This window comes from Triticum urartu, chromosome 5A (assembly GCF_056163025.1).
Source record: "Triticum urartu cultivar PI428250 chromosome 5A, HENAU_Tu73, whole genome shotgun sequence".
Taxonomy (NCBI): Eukaryota; Viridiplantae; Streptophyta; class Magnoliopsida; order Poales; family Poaceae; genus Triticum; species Triticum urartu.
In genome coordinates, this window is record NC_141877.1 from 385,288,880 (window position 1) to 385,300,610 (window position 11,731).

General features: G+C 41.6%; 1 protein-coding gene and 2 non-coding genes across 3 annotated transcripts; 1 reads left to right on the forward strand and 2 right to left on the reverse strand.

The window, feature by feature from the left end:
- Positions 1 to 2,595: 2,595 nt before the first annotated feature.
- Positions 2,596 to 2,668, reverse strand: TRNAK-CUU (transfer RNA lysine (anticodon CUU)). The gene has a single exon. It is a non-coding gene; the product is annotated as a tRNA-Lys (tRNA).
- A 195-nt stretch (positions 2,669 to 2,863) lies between these two features.
- Positions 2,864 to 7,373, reverse strand: LOC125509164 (protein SAWADEE HOMEODOMAIN HOMOLOG 2). The gene is made up of 9 exons (XM_048674069.2): positions 7,204 to 7,373; positions 5,297 to 5,385; positions 5,069 to 5,114; positions 4,798 to 5,002; positions 4,642 to 4,711; positions 3,990 to 4,041; positions 3,679 to 3,822; positions 3,422 to 3,541; positions 2,864 to 3,238 (listed from the first exon to the last, which is right to left on the reverse strand). The coding sequence occupies exons 1-9, from the start codon at positions 7,240 to 7,242 to the stop codon at positions 3,191 to 3,193; spliced, it is 813 nt and encodes a 270-aa protein (XP_048530026.1). The 5' UTR covers positions 7,243 to 7,373; the 3' UTR covers positions 2,864 to 3,190.
- A 4,024-nt stretch (positions 7,374 to 11,397) lies between these two features.
- Positions 11,398 to 11,470, forward strand: TRNAF-GAA (transfer RNA phenylalanine (anticodon GAA)). Its single transcript has one exon. It is a non-coding gene; the product is annotated as a tRNA-Phe (tRNA).
- Positions 11,471 to 11,731: the final 261 nt, after the last annotated feature.

An 11,731-nucleotide genomic window follows, 5' to 3' on the forward strand; every position in this document is an offset into this window, starting at 1 on the left:
TTCAAGTGGAGATTTTAGGACTTTTAAGCCACCATAATGACCGAGGACATGGAAAAAATATACAAGATAATACTTCATATATTCGTCCATAGCCTTTCATAAGTGTTCGCCACTTTATTATTTTTGGATCGGACCATATAATTTTGAAATGCAAGACCATTGGTGTTTTTTTATAGACTGTATTAGTGGAAGAAACTGACTTAAGGTGGATTCAGCACCCCCTCCCTACAACGGGCCAGCGGAATTCCTCTCTTTCCCTCCATATATACAACCCCTATGGCATCGGTTAGACTCGGGTTTTGTCTAGTTAAAAGTTCAACATGGCTGCAACTTCATGTACTTCATTTGTGTCTTGCCAAGACAGCTTATAAAACTCCAACTTTTATCAACACTTTATCTATATTCCAGGATGGAGCAAGGGGGGCCAAACACAAATTGCCAAGCAGGGGGGGCACAGCTTGTTAGTTGTTTTACATGAATTTTTAAGGGTGTATACATTTTATTTTTTGCAATCTTGGAGGGGGGCCCAGGGGCATAGCCAGGCCCAGGGTCTGGAGCCTGCTTTCTTTGTTGATTGTAGCTATAGTGCTTCTATACATATAAGGTTGACTCGGGGCGTTGGCTACGGCACTGCCATGTCCTCCCCCCCCCCCGGCGGCCCCACTAGCTTTGTTACTGTCTATATTCACAATATTCAGATCGCAAATCATATTTCTTGCTTGTTCTTCGATTACTCATAGAAACTAGCCCTTCATGAACTAGTTGATCGTGCTTCGGTGTGGTCAATAATAACTATAAAGTTTGTTTAGCGGTTGCACAAGGTGACATCATCACACACTATAGTTAGATAGTTAAAGTTGACTCCAACCAAATCGACGCGTGTTTCTCATCAAAAGATCATGACACCCTTGTGCCTATCAATGTGTATTTACCATGTCACAAAAATTGAAACCCGAATTCCACACATAGGTTGTGTAGTTTTGGACCTCCATTCGATCTTCAAAAGTCCCTTTTAATCACTAATTCAGATTAGAACGCCATTATAAATATAGAAAAGTTAAGTATGGTGAAAGTCTCTTCATGAAAAAAATTAGGAATACAATATCCACAAAGAAATTATCTGATGTAAATATTTTTGGAGATGGAGTATTCTTAAAAAAAAGGACACACCTAAACCTGATAGAAGTACATATTATGGTGTAAGGGGTCTGCATGACAAATTTAGGAATACGATTTGCATGAAGAAATTATCTAATGTAAATATTTTTGATGATTTAGTTTTTCTTTCAAAAAAGAAATGACACACCTAAACCAGATAGTGATACATATTATGGTGAAAGCGGTTCGCATGACAAGTTTTGAAATGTGATTTCCATGAAGAAATTATCTAATGTAAATACTTTCGATGATTTAGTTTTTTTCAAAAAGAAATAACATGCCTAAATCAGTTGTACTCTACATATCATGGTGAAAGCAGTTTGCAAAAAAAATATCACCCAAATAAGATAGCTGTACGCTCTACTATCCTGATAGAAGTACATATTATGGTGTAAGGGGTCTGCATGACAAATTTAGGAATACGATTTGCATGAAGAAATTATCTAATGTAAATATTTTTGATGATTTAGTTTTTCTTTCAAAAAGAAATGACACACCTAAACTAGATAGTAGTACATATTATGGTGAAAGCAGTTCACATGTCAAGTTTTGAAATGTGATTTCCATGAAGAAATTATCTAATGTAAATACTTTCGATGATTTAGTTTTTTTCAAAAAGAAATAACATGCCTAAATCAGTTGTACTCTACATATCATGGTGAAAGCAGTTTGCAAAAAAAATATCACCCAAATAAGATAGCTGTACGCTCTACTATCCTGATAGAAGTACATATTATGGTGTAAGGGGTCTGCATGACAAATTTAGGAATACGATTTGCATGAAGAAATTATCTAATGTAAATATTTTTGATGATTTAGTTTTTCTTTCAAAAAGAAATGACACACCTAAACCAGATAGTAGTACATATTATGGTGAAAGCACTTCACATGTCAAGTTTTGAAATGTGATTTCCATGAAGAAATTATGTAATGTAAATACTTCCGATGATTTAGTTTTTTTTCAAAAAGAAATAACATGCCTAAATCAGTTGTACTCTACATATCATGGTGAAAGCAGTTTGCAAAAAAATATCACCCAAATAAGATAACTGTACGCTCTACTATCCTGATAGAAGTACATATTATGGTGTAAGGGGTCTGCATGACAAATTTAGGAATACGATTTGCATGAAGAAATTATCTAATGTAAATATTTTTGATGATTTAGTTTTTCTTTCAAAAAGAAATGACACACCTAAACCAGATAGTAGTACATATTATGGTGAAAGCAGTTCACATGTCAAGTTTTGAAATGTGATTTCCATGAAGAAATTATGTAATGTAAATACTTCCGATGATTTAGTTTTTTTTCAAAAAGAAATAACATGCCTAAATCAGTTGTACTCTACATATCATGGTGAAAGCAGTTTGCAAAAAAATATCACCCAAATAAGATAACTGTACGCTTAACTACCCTCTATCTGGAGAGAGTGACAACGCCCACCGTGGGGTTCGAACCCACGACCACAAGGTTAAGAGCCTTGCGCTCTACCAACTGAGCTAGACGGGCTGGTGGACTGCTACCATATCTAGGCATTTATATTCAGAGAGGAATGTAGCATTTCGCGGACTGCTCCTCTACCTCAAAGAGCAGAGCAGGAGACCAAATCAGCGGCTATAATCACCAAACTAGATACTGTATGTCTGTATCGAGACTGAACGCTTAAAACCAGGTGTGCAGAAGCAGAAGCAAATCGCCCCAAGAGGTTCAGAACGGCAAACACTGACATAATGGCATGGTAATCTGCTCCCAACACATCAGTTAAAATCCGGCTCTCCACCCCGCTTTGGCACCAACTTTCTCGTGTGTGTGCAAAAATTGGCTATCACGGAGCCTACTCATAGCCGTTACAGCAGCTATGTGCCAAAGAGGGGGCTTAACTACTCTCCCGGGTGTTTTACTACTAGACACAGTACATCAATAAAAACAAACAATCAGAGTGCGGCAGTCTCAACTAAGATTCGAGGGCTCCCGTTAGTATGACACAAGCTCGGATAGCAGCAGGAAGCAGATCCATGGTAGCAGAAGCCATCAAAGGTATCTTGGCCGCCTGGAGATTCTCTTGAGGTTCACCATCTCCTGGAAAAGAAAATCGGGAACTGTCTGAAGATCTGGCGAGATTAAGTCTATAGTGCGAGCATTGAAATTCATGGCTCAAAGAAAAGAGCAGTATAAACACCAAGTATGACAAAACAATTGAAGATTTCATGGCTTGGTACGAGATATTCCGAAAGAAACAATGACCGCGCTAGTTGAACATACCTGGCTTTGATCATGATCATATTCAACATGGAAGAGGCATCTGCATCCCCTTATATCATGCTGTTTCCGCTGGACATCCACAACATGTGCATCGAAATGCAGTGCTTCATCATTACTCTCCTGATGTAAAAATTGCGACAAGAACATAAATAACTCGAGAGCTCTACTTAACAGTAAGAAGCCGCGGCAGGATAGAACAAAACACAATGTTCTCAGTTCATACGAAATGCTTCTCGAGGTTAATCATTAGCCACTACCTTGAAACACAGGACAAGATCTCCTTTGACAATGCTTCGGCATTCGGACGACTCCAGCGGAATGGATTGCTGGCGGACAGCCTTCCTGACATTCACCCACTCATCTTCTTCAGCCCCATATCCGATAAACCTCACCCGGACTTCCTAGAACAGCAATGCAGAGAAGATATAACTCTGGAACGAAATTACAAATTGAAATAAAAGAGGATTCCCTACTCAGCTGTCAAACAAATCATGGAAATAACATATAAAAATGCTCTTATATACAACATCAGTTATTTAGCTAAAAAAACATCAGTTATTCTCCTTACAACTTCTCCCAAACTTGTCTTCCTGTGTGCCAAGAAAAGGGCGACGTCATACCTGCATGTCACAATTGAATATGAAAAATTTAGTGTCGCTGCCAAATTTAAGGAAAAAAAAAGGAAGATGAAAACTTGTAGATAGACATACCCAACCAAAGCATGCTAGCACATTTTTTCTGGCTACATGCACAACGATTAAGATTTCTGCTCCATGGTATAACACTAACAAACATTACACAGAAGTGCAAGCTATCCTAATCAGACAGCTAGAAGAAAGGTATAACATCCAGGTTTACAATTGACAATGCTGTCTTGGATCACTACATTATTATTAGCATTATTAGGAGAGGTGGAAATAAACTGTTATGGTCAAAGCCTCTTGTGCTCATTAGCTAGAAATTAATTAAAACAAGTAGATATTATGCAGAGTTGATCAATATAATTCACCACTATAGTCATGCTCAATGGCACTCCTAATAAAAGAAACCGAGGTACAACAGGAATTAAGTGCCTTGCTTTCATCTTATGGTCACTTGATTCCTCAGAAGACAATAGAATGGGGCAAAGGAAACAAGAATGGAATTGTTGCAAACAAAAGGGAGAAAGGGGAAACGGAAAGAGGAGAGAAAATAGCTCTTGCAAGTAAAAGGATCCTCACCATGCAGAATCCTTTGATGACTTGGCCTCAAACTGCAAGTCTTCAAATTCAGGAACCTTATCTGTAGTCTCTGAAAACAAGCCAGCACATAAGAAATTTAGTAAATGGTTTCAAGCACCAAGCATAAAGTTTCAACGGACAAGTACTCGCGACTACCTTTGGGTAAATCTGGAGAAAGTGCATCCTCATTGTTTGAAATACTTGTATCAAGAGCTAAAGCTTTTTCTTCAGAAGCTGAAGTCTTTATCTCAGAAACTAACGCATCTGGTTCTGAGGCTAAAGGCTTTTCTTCAGAAGTAGTAGGCAAGGAAGCAGGTTTAGGAGTTGATGCAGGGAGCTTATCAAGGAACCATCCTCGAACCTGTTGAAAGAGATGTCATGCAAACACACTCGGTGAAACATGGACAATGTAAAAAGGCATCATCACCTGTGTAGCCTGTAGAGCTCTGCTTCCGACTCGAGCTGGAGAACGACTACACAGAGGAGCAGAAAATGAGACCAAATATCAGAAGTGTCACTTACACTATCATAAATACAGTCAAGCAACAACATGACACGTATGCTTAAAAGGTAACATAATATAACTTCAGTCCTCCAAAAAAGTTCTCTTAGGAATTGCGATTGAAGTATATGTTCCGTATGTTAAGGCACTCACTTAAATTCTTCTACAAGCTTCTGGCAGAAACTATCAACCAAGACTTGCTCTTTTCTGTCTGATGAAACCAACTTCTCCATCCTCGCAATCTGTACCAAGAAATACTTCTAGTTAGCACTAGTTAGCATGGCCAAAACAAGTAGACATAGGTATGAGGCATGACATGGTAAGCAAAAAGCAATTCACCAATTCCCAAAATACAGACACACTAATTGCACTATATCTGTTTGCACATCAAGTCATCAAAACTAGGCCCGAAAACATAAAATAGACATCCAGGTAGTAGCGTTAAGTTACACAACAAACTAAATAATACAATAATGCTCGGACATGTATAAAAGCCATGCCAACTCTCAAAAATAGTATTCAGCATTTAGCCATGAACGCAGCACCCGAGTTAAGGATATAAGCGACATAGCACAATAATAACTCCATCCATAGTAATATTTATATTGTTTAGATGATCCATATCAAACTCTGAAACCAGGTGAACCGATCTATGAAGCACTTCATCTATACCAATATAAAAAGACCCTAAGGAGCAGATCCAACTAATCTCAGCCATCAAACCAGGTCAATTTAACGACCTAGACTGCTCCGATGGGAGCGCTCAACATATTTAGCGTCCAATTAATATCATACCAAATATAGCGCTAATCATATAATTAACACGCAAATAATATCCTACCTAATATCCACGTGCAACTAATATACTGCCTAATATAAACGTGCATTGCACGTACACACTTACTAGTGATAGTATTATCCCACCCTCGCTCCAAAATGGATAAGCAAGTACAAAACAATAATGCATTTACAATGTTTGCCCGCCTTGTGTCAAATGACTTGAAGTTCTTTCGGAGGAAGCTATTAAGGAACAGATTGAGTGGTTTTCCATCAGGAGTAAACATAATAGTTGTATGCCTATTGCTCTTATACTAGAAGGTGAGTGTTCAGAAATATTTTTCAATCGAAATCGAGCTGCAACCGATTGTTTTCACTGGTCCGAAGGTGATGGATCCCCTTACCTCATGAAAGCACCAAATTAAACTTATGCATGAGCAGATGCTCACATCTAGGGGGCAAACGGAAAACAGTAAGTTTTGGTGTCCATTTACAAATAGGCGCAGCTTAACGCATATGCTACATATTGCATACTAACAAACCCTTTAGACTGGAATAACCTCCAACCATTTTAAATTATCACCACAACTAAAGATTAGGTCTCAAATGCTATCTACAAACTGAATAATATAATGCAGTGCTCCACTAATTCCATCCCTACAGTTGCTTGGACTATCAACTGACATTTTGGTCCAACGTTTGGGAATCATCAGCCCCACCAAACAAAACCCTAGTGATTTCCCCCCATCAGATACCATTATTACACGCCAGCACAGAACAATGTGCCGCGGAAGTACACAACGTATTGAAACCAGAGCAGGAGAATCGCGATATCGACAATAATCAGCATCCGCATGCAAGGGGAAAAATGGTCAGTACCCACAACACCGACAAATACGGAAAAAAGTGTATATTATCAAAATAAGGGCACTGGAGCAACACAAATCCAATAAGATTTCCCCCTTCCAAGAGGAGCTTCCCCTTCACGGAGAGCACCCCCGGATGAAACCTAATAAAAACGAGGGCGAAGGAACATCCGCAGCAGAAACCGCCGCGAACTCAAAACCCAATGGATGGGGCGGCATCGAAACGACTGGATCGCGTCGGACGGCAAGCGTCCTCTTCCTATCGAACCGGAGGGGAAGCTCCTAACCATATCCGACGCCGCAGATACAGCGAATACCGGGGAGGGGTGGCGCCCGTGAAGCAGCGAAGAGCAGCGGGCCACTGCATCGGGGCAGCGAGGATGGGGGGAGAGGGGGAGGGGGCGAATGGCGCTGTACCTCGGATGGCGAGAAGCGGGTGGTGGATCGCCGCTCCATCGCTGGCCGGCGGCGAGGTCGAGGACGGGCAGGGGGAGGACAGGGGGGGGAGGGAGGCGGCTTCCAGTCCAACAACCAGTGGCACAGGCAATTATGGGGGGAGCTGCCTGTGCTGTCTCCGGATGCGCCGAGCGTGGAAAAAAAGAGGAATAAACCGAGTGAGAGAGGGGGGGAGGAGGGGGATCAGGGGAAGCAGGAATCCCGGAAAGTGGGTTGCGCCCCACCGGAAACGGCGTGGACCCCGCTGTCCAGTAGGGGTTGGGAGTTCGGGCTCGGGTAATGCGGTCCGGTTTCTTCGTTTTCTCTCGCCGAATTTCTCAGATTATTAATCACCGATCAAACCTAAATCGCGGACACACCACCAAGGTTTTTCTAATTAAAAAGCCTAGGCCAGCTCACTGACGCATTTCGTCCGTCCGCACCCGTTTGTTTCCGCACGGACAAAAACTCAATCCAATGCGTCGACGCAAATGGATGGGTACATGTTTTCATGTCCGCTTCAACCCATTATTGGTCCTTTTGGTCTGAGTTTGCATCCGCATGGACATGCCACGAATGTCGACGACGTCCTCCCCTTATCCTCCCTTGGACCGCCCTTCTGTGGCACATAGGGCACCCCCCTTCACACACACCCTGGTTTCTTCGTCCTTGCTGCCGCCACTCAACTTCCGGCCTCTTTACCACCACCGCAACCCCCGCTGCCGCATCCACGCGCCCACACTGCCGGCGTTGTGACCGCTTCTTGCAGCGGACGGAGTAGTTCAAGGCCCGCCTTCCGAAGGTCATCGGCAGCCTTCGGCATACCACTGCTACCTCCACGGTCGCCGCCAGAGGACGTAGGGTTCGACAACCGCGACTCATCCACGCCCGCCTCCATCGCTGCCCACATGGTGTTCAGCTGTTTGCTTGGCCCGGCCAAGGCTCGTCCATGCCTGTCGCTGCCTAGTGAGGTACGTTTTCATCACTCCGAAGGATCATGGCGGGTAGCTCGGATGAGTTTTGTAAAATAACACCATATGTTCATCATCGTCCAAAGAATCGTCCGAAGATGATGATGTTGTGGTTGCTACTTTCATCGTCAATGAGCACATTTCAAGGCAGAGACCATTGTTTAGGGGATCGACCCCGGGCCATACTCCTGGGTTGAATCATAACAAAGAAAATGGCCATGTCCTACTCTACAATGATTATTTCAATCTCACAAAACCATTGTTCTTTACCAGGCTTTTCCGGCGACACTTCCGAATTGTGAGACCATTTTCCAACCGTATTCGGGAGGGAGTGATGGGGTATGATGATTACTTCAAATGCAATTATGATGCTCTTGGAAATGTTTGACTCTCCTCTTATCAGAAATGTACTACAACTGTTCAGATGCTTGCATATGGAGTTTCGTCGATTATGAGTGAGTCCACATACCTTGAGTCATTGTACATGTTCTACAAAGTTGTGGTTACAGTGTTTGGCTCGGAGTATTTGAGAGAACCAAATGATGTGGATACAACCTGGTTGTTAGCGGTCAATGAATCGAGAGGCTTTCCGAGGATACTTGGAAGTATAGATTGTATGAACTGGGAGTGAAGAACTATCTATTTGCTTGGCATGGGAAAGATAAGGGACATGTTGAAACTTGCACCGTCATATTTGAAGTTGTGGCGACACAACATCTATGAATTTGACACTTTTTTGGCATGGCAGGTTCTCACAATCTCGGGGTTCGCGAGGCTTTCAAAAGATAATTCCCCAAAAGTCAACTTTAAGATCGATGACCACCAGTACAAAAAGGGATAATATCTAGCTGATGGTATCTATCCTCGATGGAGAGAAGAAGGCAAGTTTCCCCAAAACAAGAGTGTGTTAGGAAGGACGTGGAGTGTGGTTTTGGTGTGCTCCTCTCGATGAGCTATTGTTCGGCACCCTGCTAGAACATGAAGCATCCAGACTATGTGAGATGTGAAGACTGCTTGTGTGATCATACACATCATGATCGTAGAGGATGAGCGTGATGACATCATATATAACTAGGGGGGTTACGAGGGTGAAAACGTTGAGCATGAGACTGAAGTGACAACATATGCATGGTTCATCCAATTTTATCATGAAATGCATGATTGAACAACTCACGTTCAACTTCGACATGACTTGGTTGAGCATATGTGGAATCACATGAGAAACCAATAGTTGTATCTACTTTTTTCTTCCAATGTATTATAGTGATCTAAAAGGTACTTATATTATTTATAGAGAGAGTATTATTACAATTTTAAATTAATTTGGTTGTAAACTATGTGATTTTTATTTATTTCGTTGTAAACTACGTGACTCTGTTTGTTTAATAATTTGTAATGTTTCATTCAGTTGTTATTTGGTTGTGAATGACAATTTGAGTAAAAAATGAATGGGTGGACCAAATGAGTCACCCCGTTGGATGCACTACCCTCCTGGCAACCCAAACGGACAAACAATTGATAAAATATGCATTCATGTGGGTCGGGAGTTAGAGTTGGCCTTAGTACTCAGCACCACCCAAAGAAACGACATTTTCTCTTTTCTTACAGGAAGTGAAATGAGATCAGAACCAATTTCGATGTGGCTGCCTACGGCCAAAAGAGCGGTGACGCCTTGGTTGCTTCCCCAAATCAAACCGTTGCAGGTCGCTCTTTCTTTTTAGTTCTGGTGCTTTCCGCAATAGCCGCTTCTGCTAGGAACCGGAGGAGGGCAAAGGTTGGCTGCCGACACACGATCAAACGGGCTGGAAGGGGCAATTTTTTCGAACTTTATTAATACTCAATCATTATGGATGCATTACTTTGGACTCACGATCTAAGAGACCACAAAATCTCTTGTAAAGATCTTTTTCATAGTATTGATCTTTGCAAGACAAAAAACTACCAAGACTACAGTTGAATTGAAGCAGCAATATTGCGACTCGTCCAACACGAACTTGATTGTCGATGAAGTGGTTTCTAAAATCTCTTGAACCGTTCATCCAAAAAGATGGAATGTTGTGAGCTATGAACGTTAGGAGGATCCTCTAGAAATCTTGACCATAACACCAAGAAAAGAACCAAACCAACAGAAACAACATGGCACATAAATTCATCAAATTTGAATAATCAAATCCGTAAGGACGATACCTCTGTGGATCCATGACACTGCCACAGAGAACCGGAGTAAATTTATTCGTAAAACACCACGACTATCATTAGATGTTGACGAAGTCTTCAAGAATGAAGGCGCCCACCTCTAAACACCAAGATGGCAACCAGAGGCAAGTGGACAAGAAATTTGTCCATGATGGCGGCTAGGGCCAACTCTTTGGCAAATGTGATTTGGAAGTATGTGTTTACTTGCATATTCCATTGTCATCCCTGGTGTCCGGTCTTGGGAGACACTCACACCTTGGGGCTATGTGGTTGCCATCGTGCAATCGACTCTTCTTGTAATGGTAGCATGAAGCGACATCGATATTTAGGAGCTTTCTTTTGTACACATAGGCTGGCTTAGAATTGGGTAAACATGAAATTTGTAAGATGCCTTGATATATATTTAATCCTCAGCATCTTGACATACTTTTTCAGTCTACACATAAGTTATCTTTATGATCTCCAGTTTCGGGAATGTTTGACAACCCCAAGTAACCATTCAGTAGGGAGTTCTATGGTATTTTCATGATCTAAGAACGTATGTAAATGTAAAAATATGATAATACCGACAACTTCTAGGGCAAAACCTCGGTAAACCTACTGTGTGCTCGTCCTAACTCCTTGATCGCTCATCGTTCGCCCCTGCCAACAAATAGTCGTCCTCCGACGCCACTGTTGCACCAAACCCCGATAGGTAGGGTAATACTCCCTCCGTTCCTAAATATTTGTCTTTCTAGATATTTCAAATGAACTACCACATACGGATGTATGTAGACATATTTTAGAGTGTAGATTCACTCATTTTGCTTCGTATGTAGTCATTTGTTGAAATATCTAGAAAGACAAATATTTATGAACGGAGGGAGTATAAGGCAATTTTCAGGCCTTCAAAACGTTTAGTATAGTTAAGCATCTGTTTTCCTCGGGAGAAAAACAGTGGTGTAAGCTGGCTGTCAAAACTTTTGGAGCTATAAGTTTTATTATTGTTCTGAGATGAAAATTTCACACAGCGGGGATAGCTCAGTTGGGAGAGCGTCAGACTGAAGATCTGAAGGTCGCGTGTTCGATCCACGCTCACCGCAAAATACCCAAACATTTTTGCTTAGGGCCTAATTAAACCGGCTTCTTATGAAGATTTGGACATGATAATGTTCAGCAATAGTATGCTTGATTTGCAAAAGATCGTTGCGAGATGAGCTACAGTCAAACTCAAACCTCCATCTGCTATGTTCCTACTGAGCACACGAATTTAACAGCGCAATAACTTTTGCTTCAGATAATGGCCAACATAATACACACAGGGATCATGAGCCTCTTTCTGAATGATACACTCAGGGAGTACT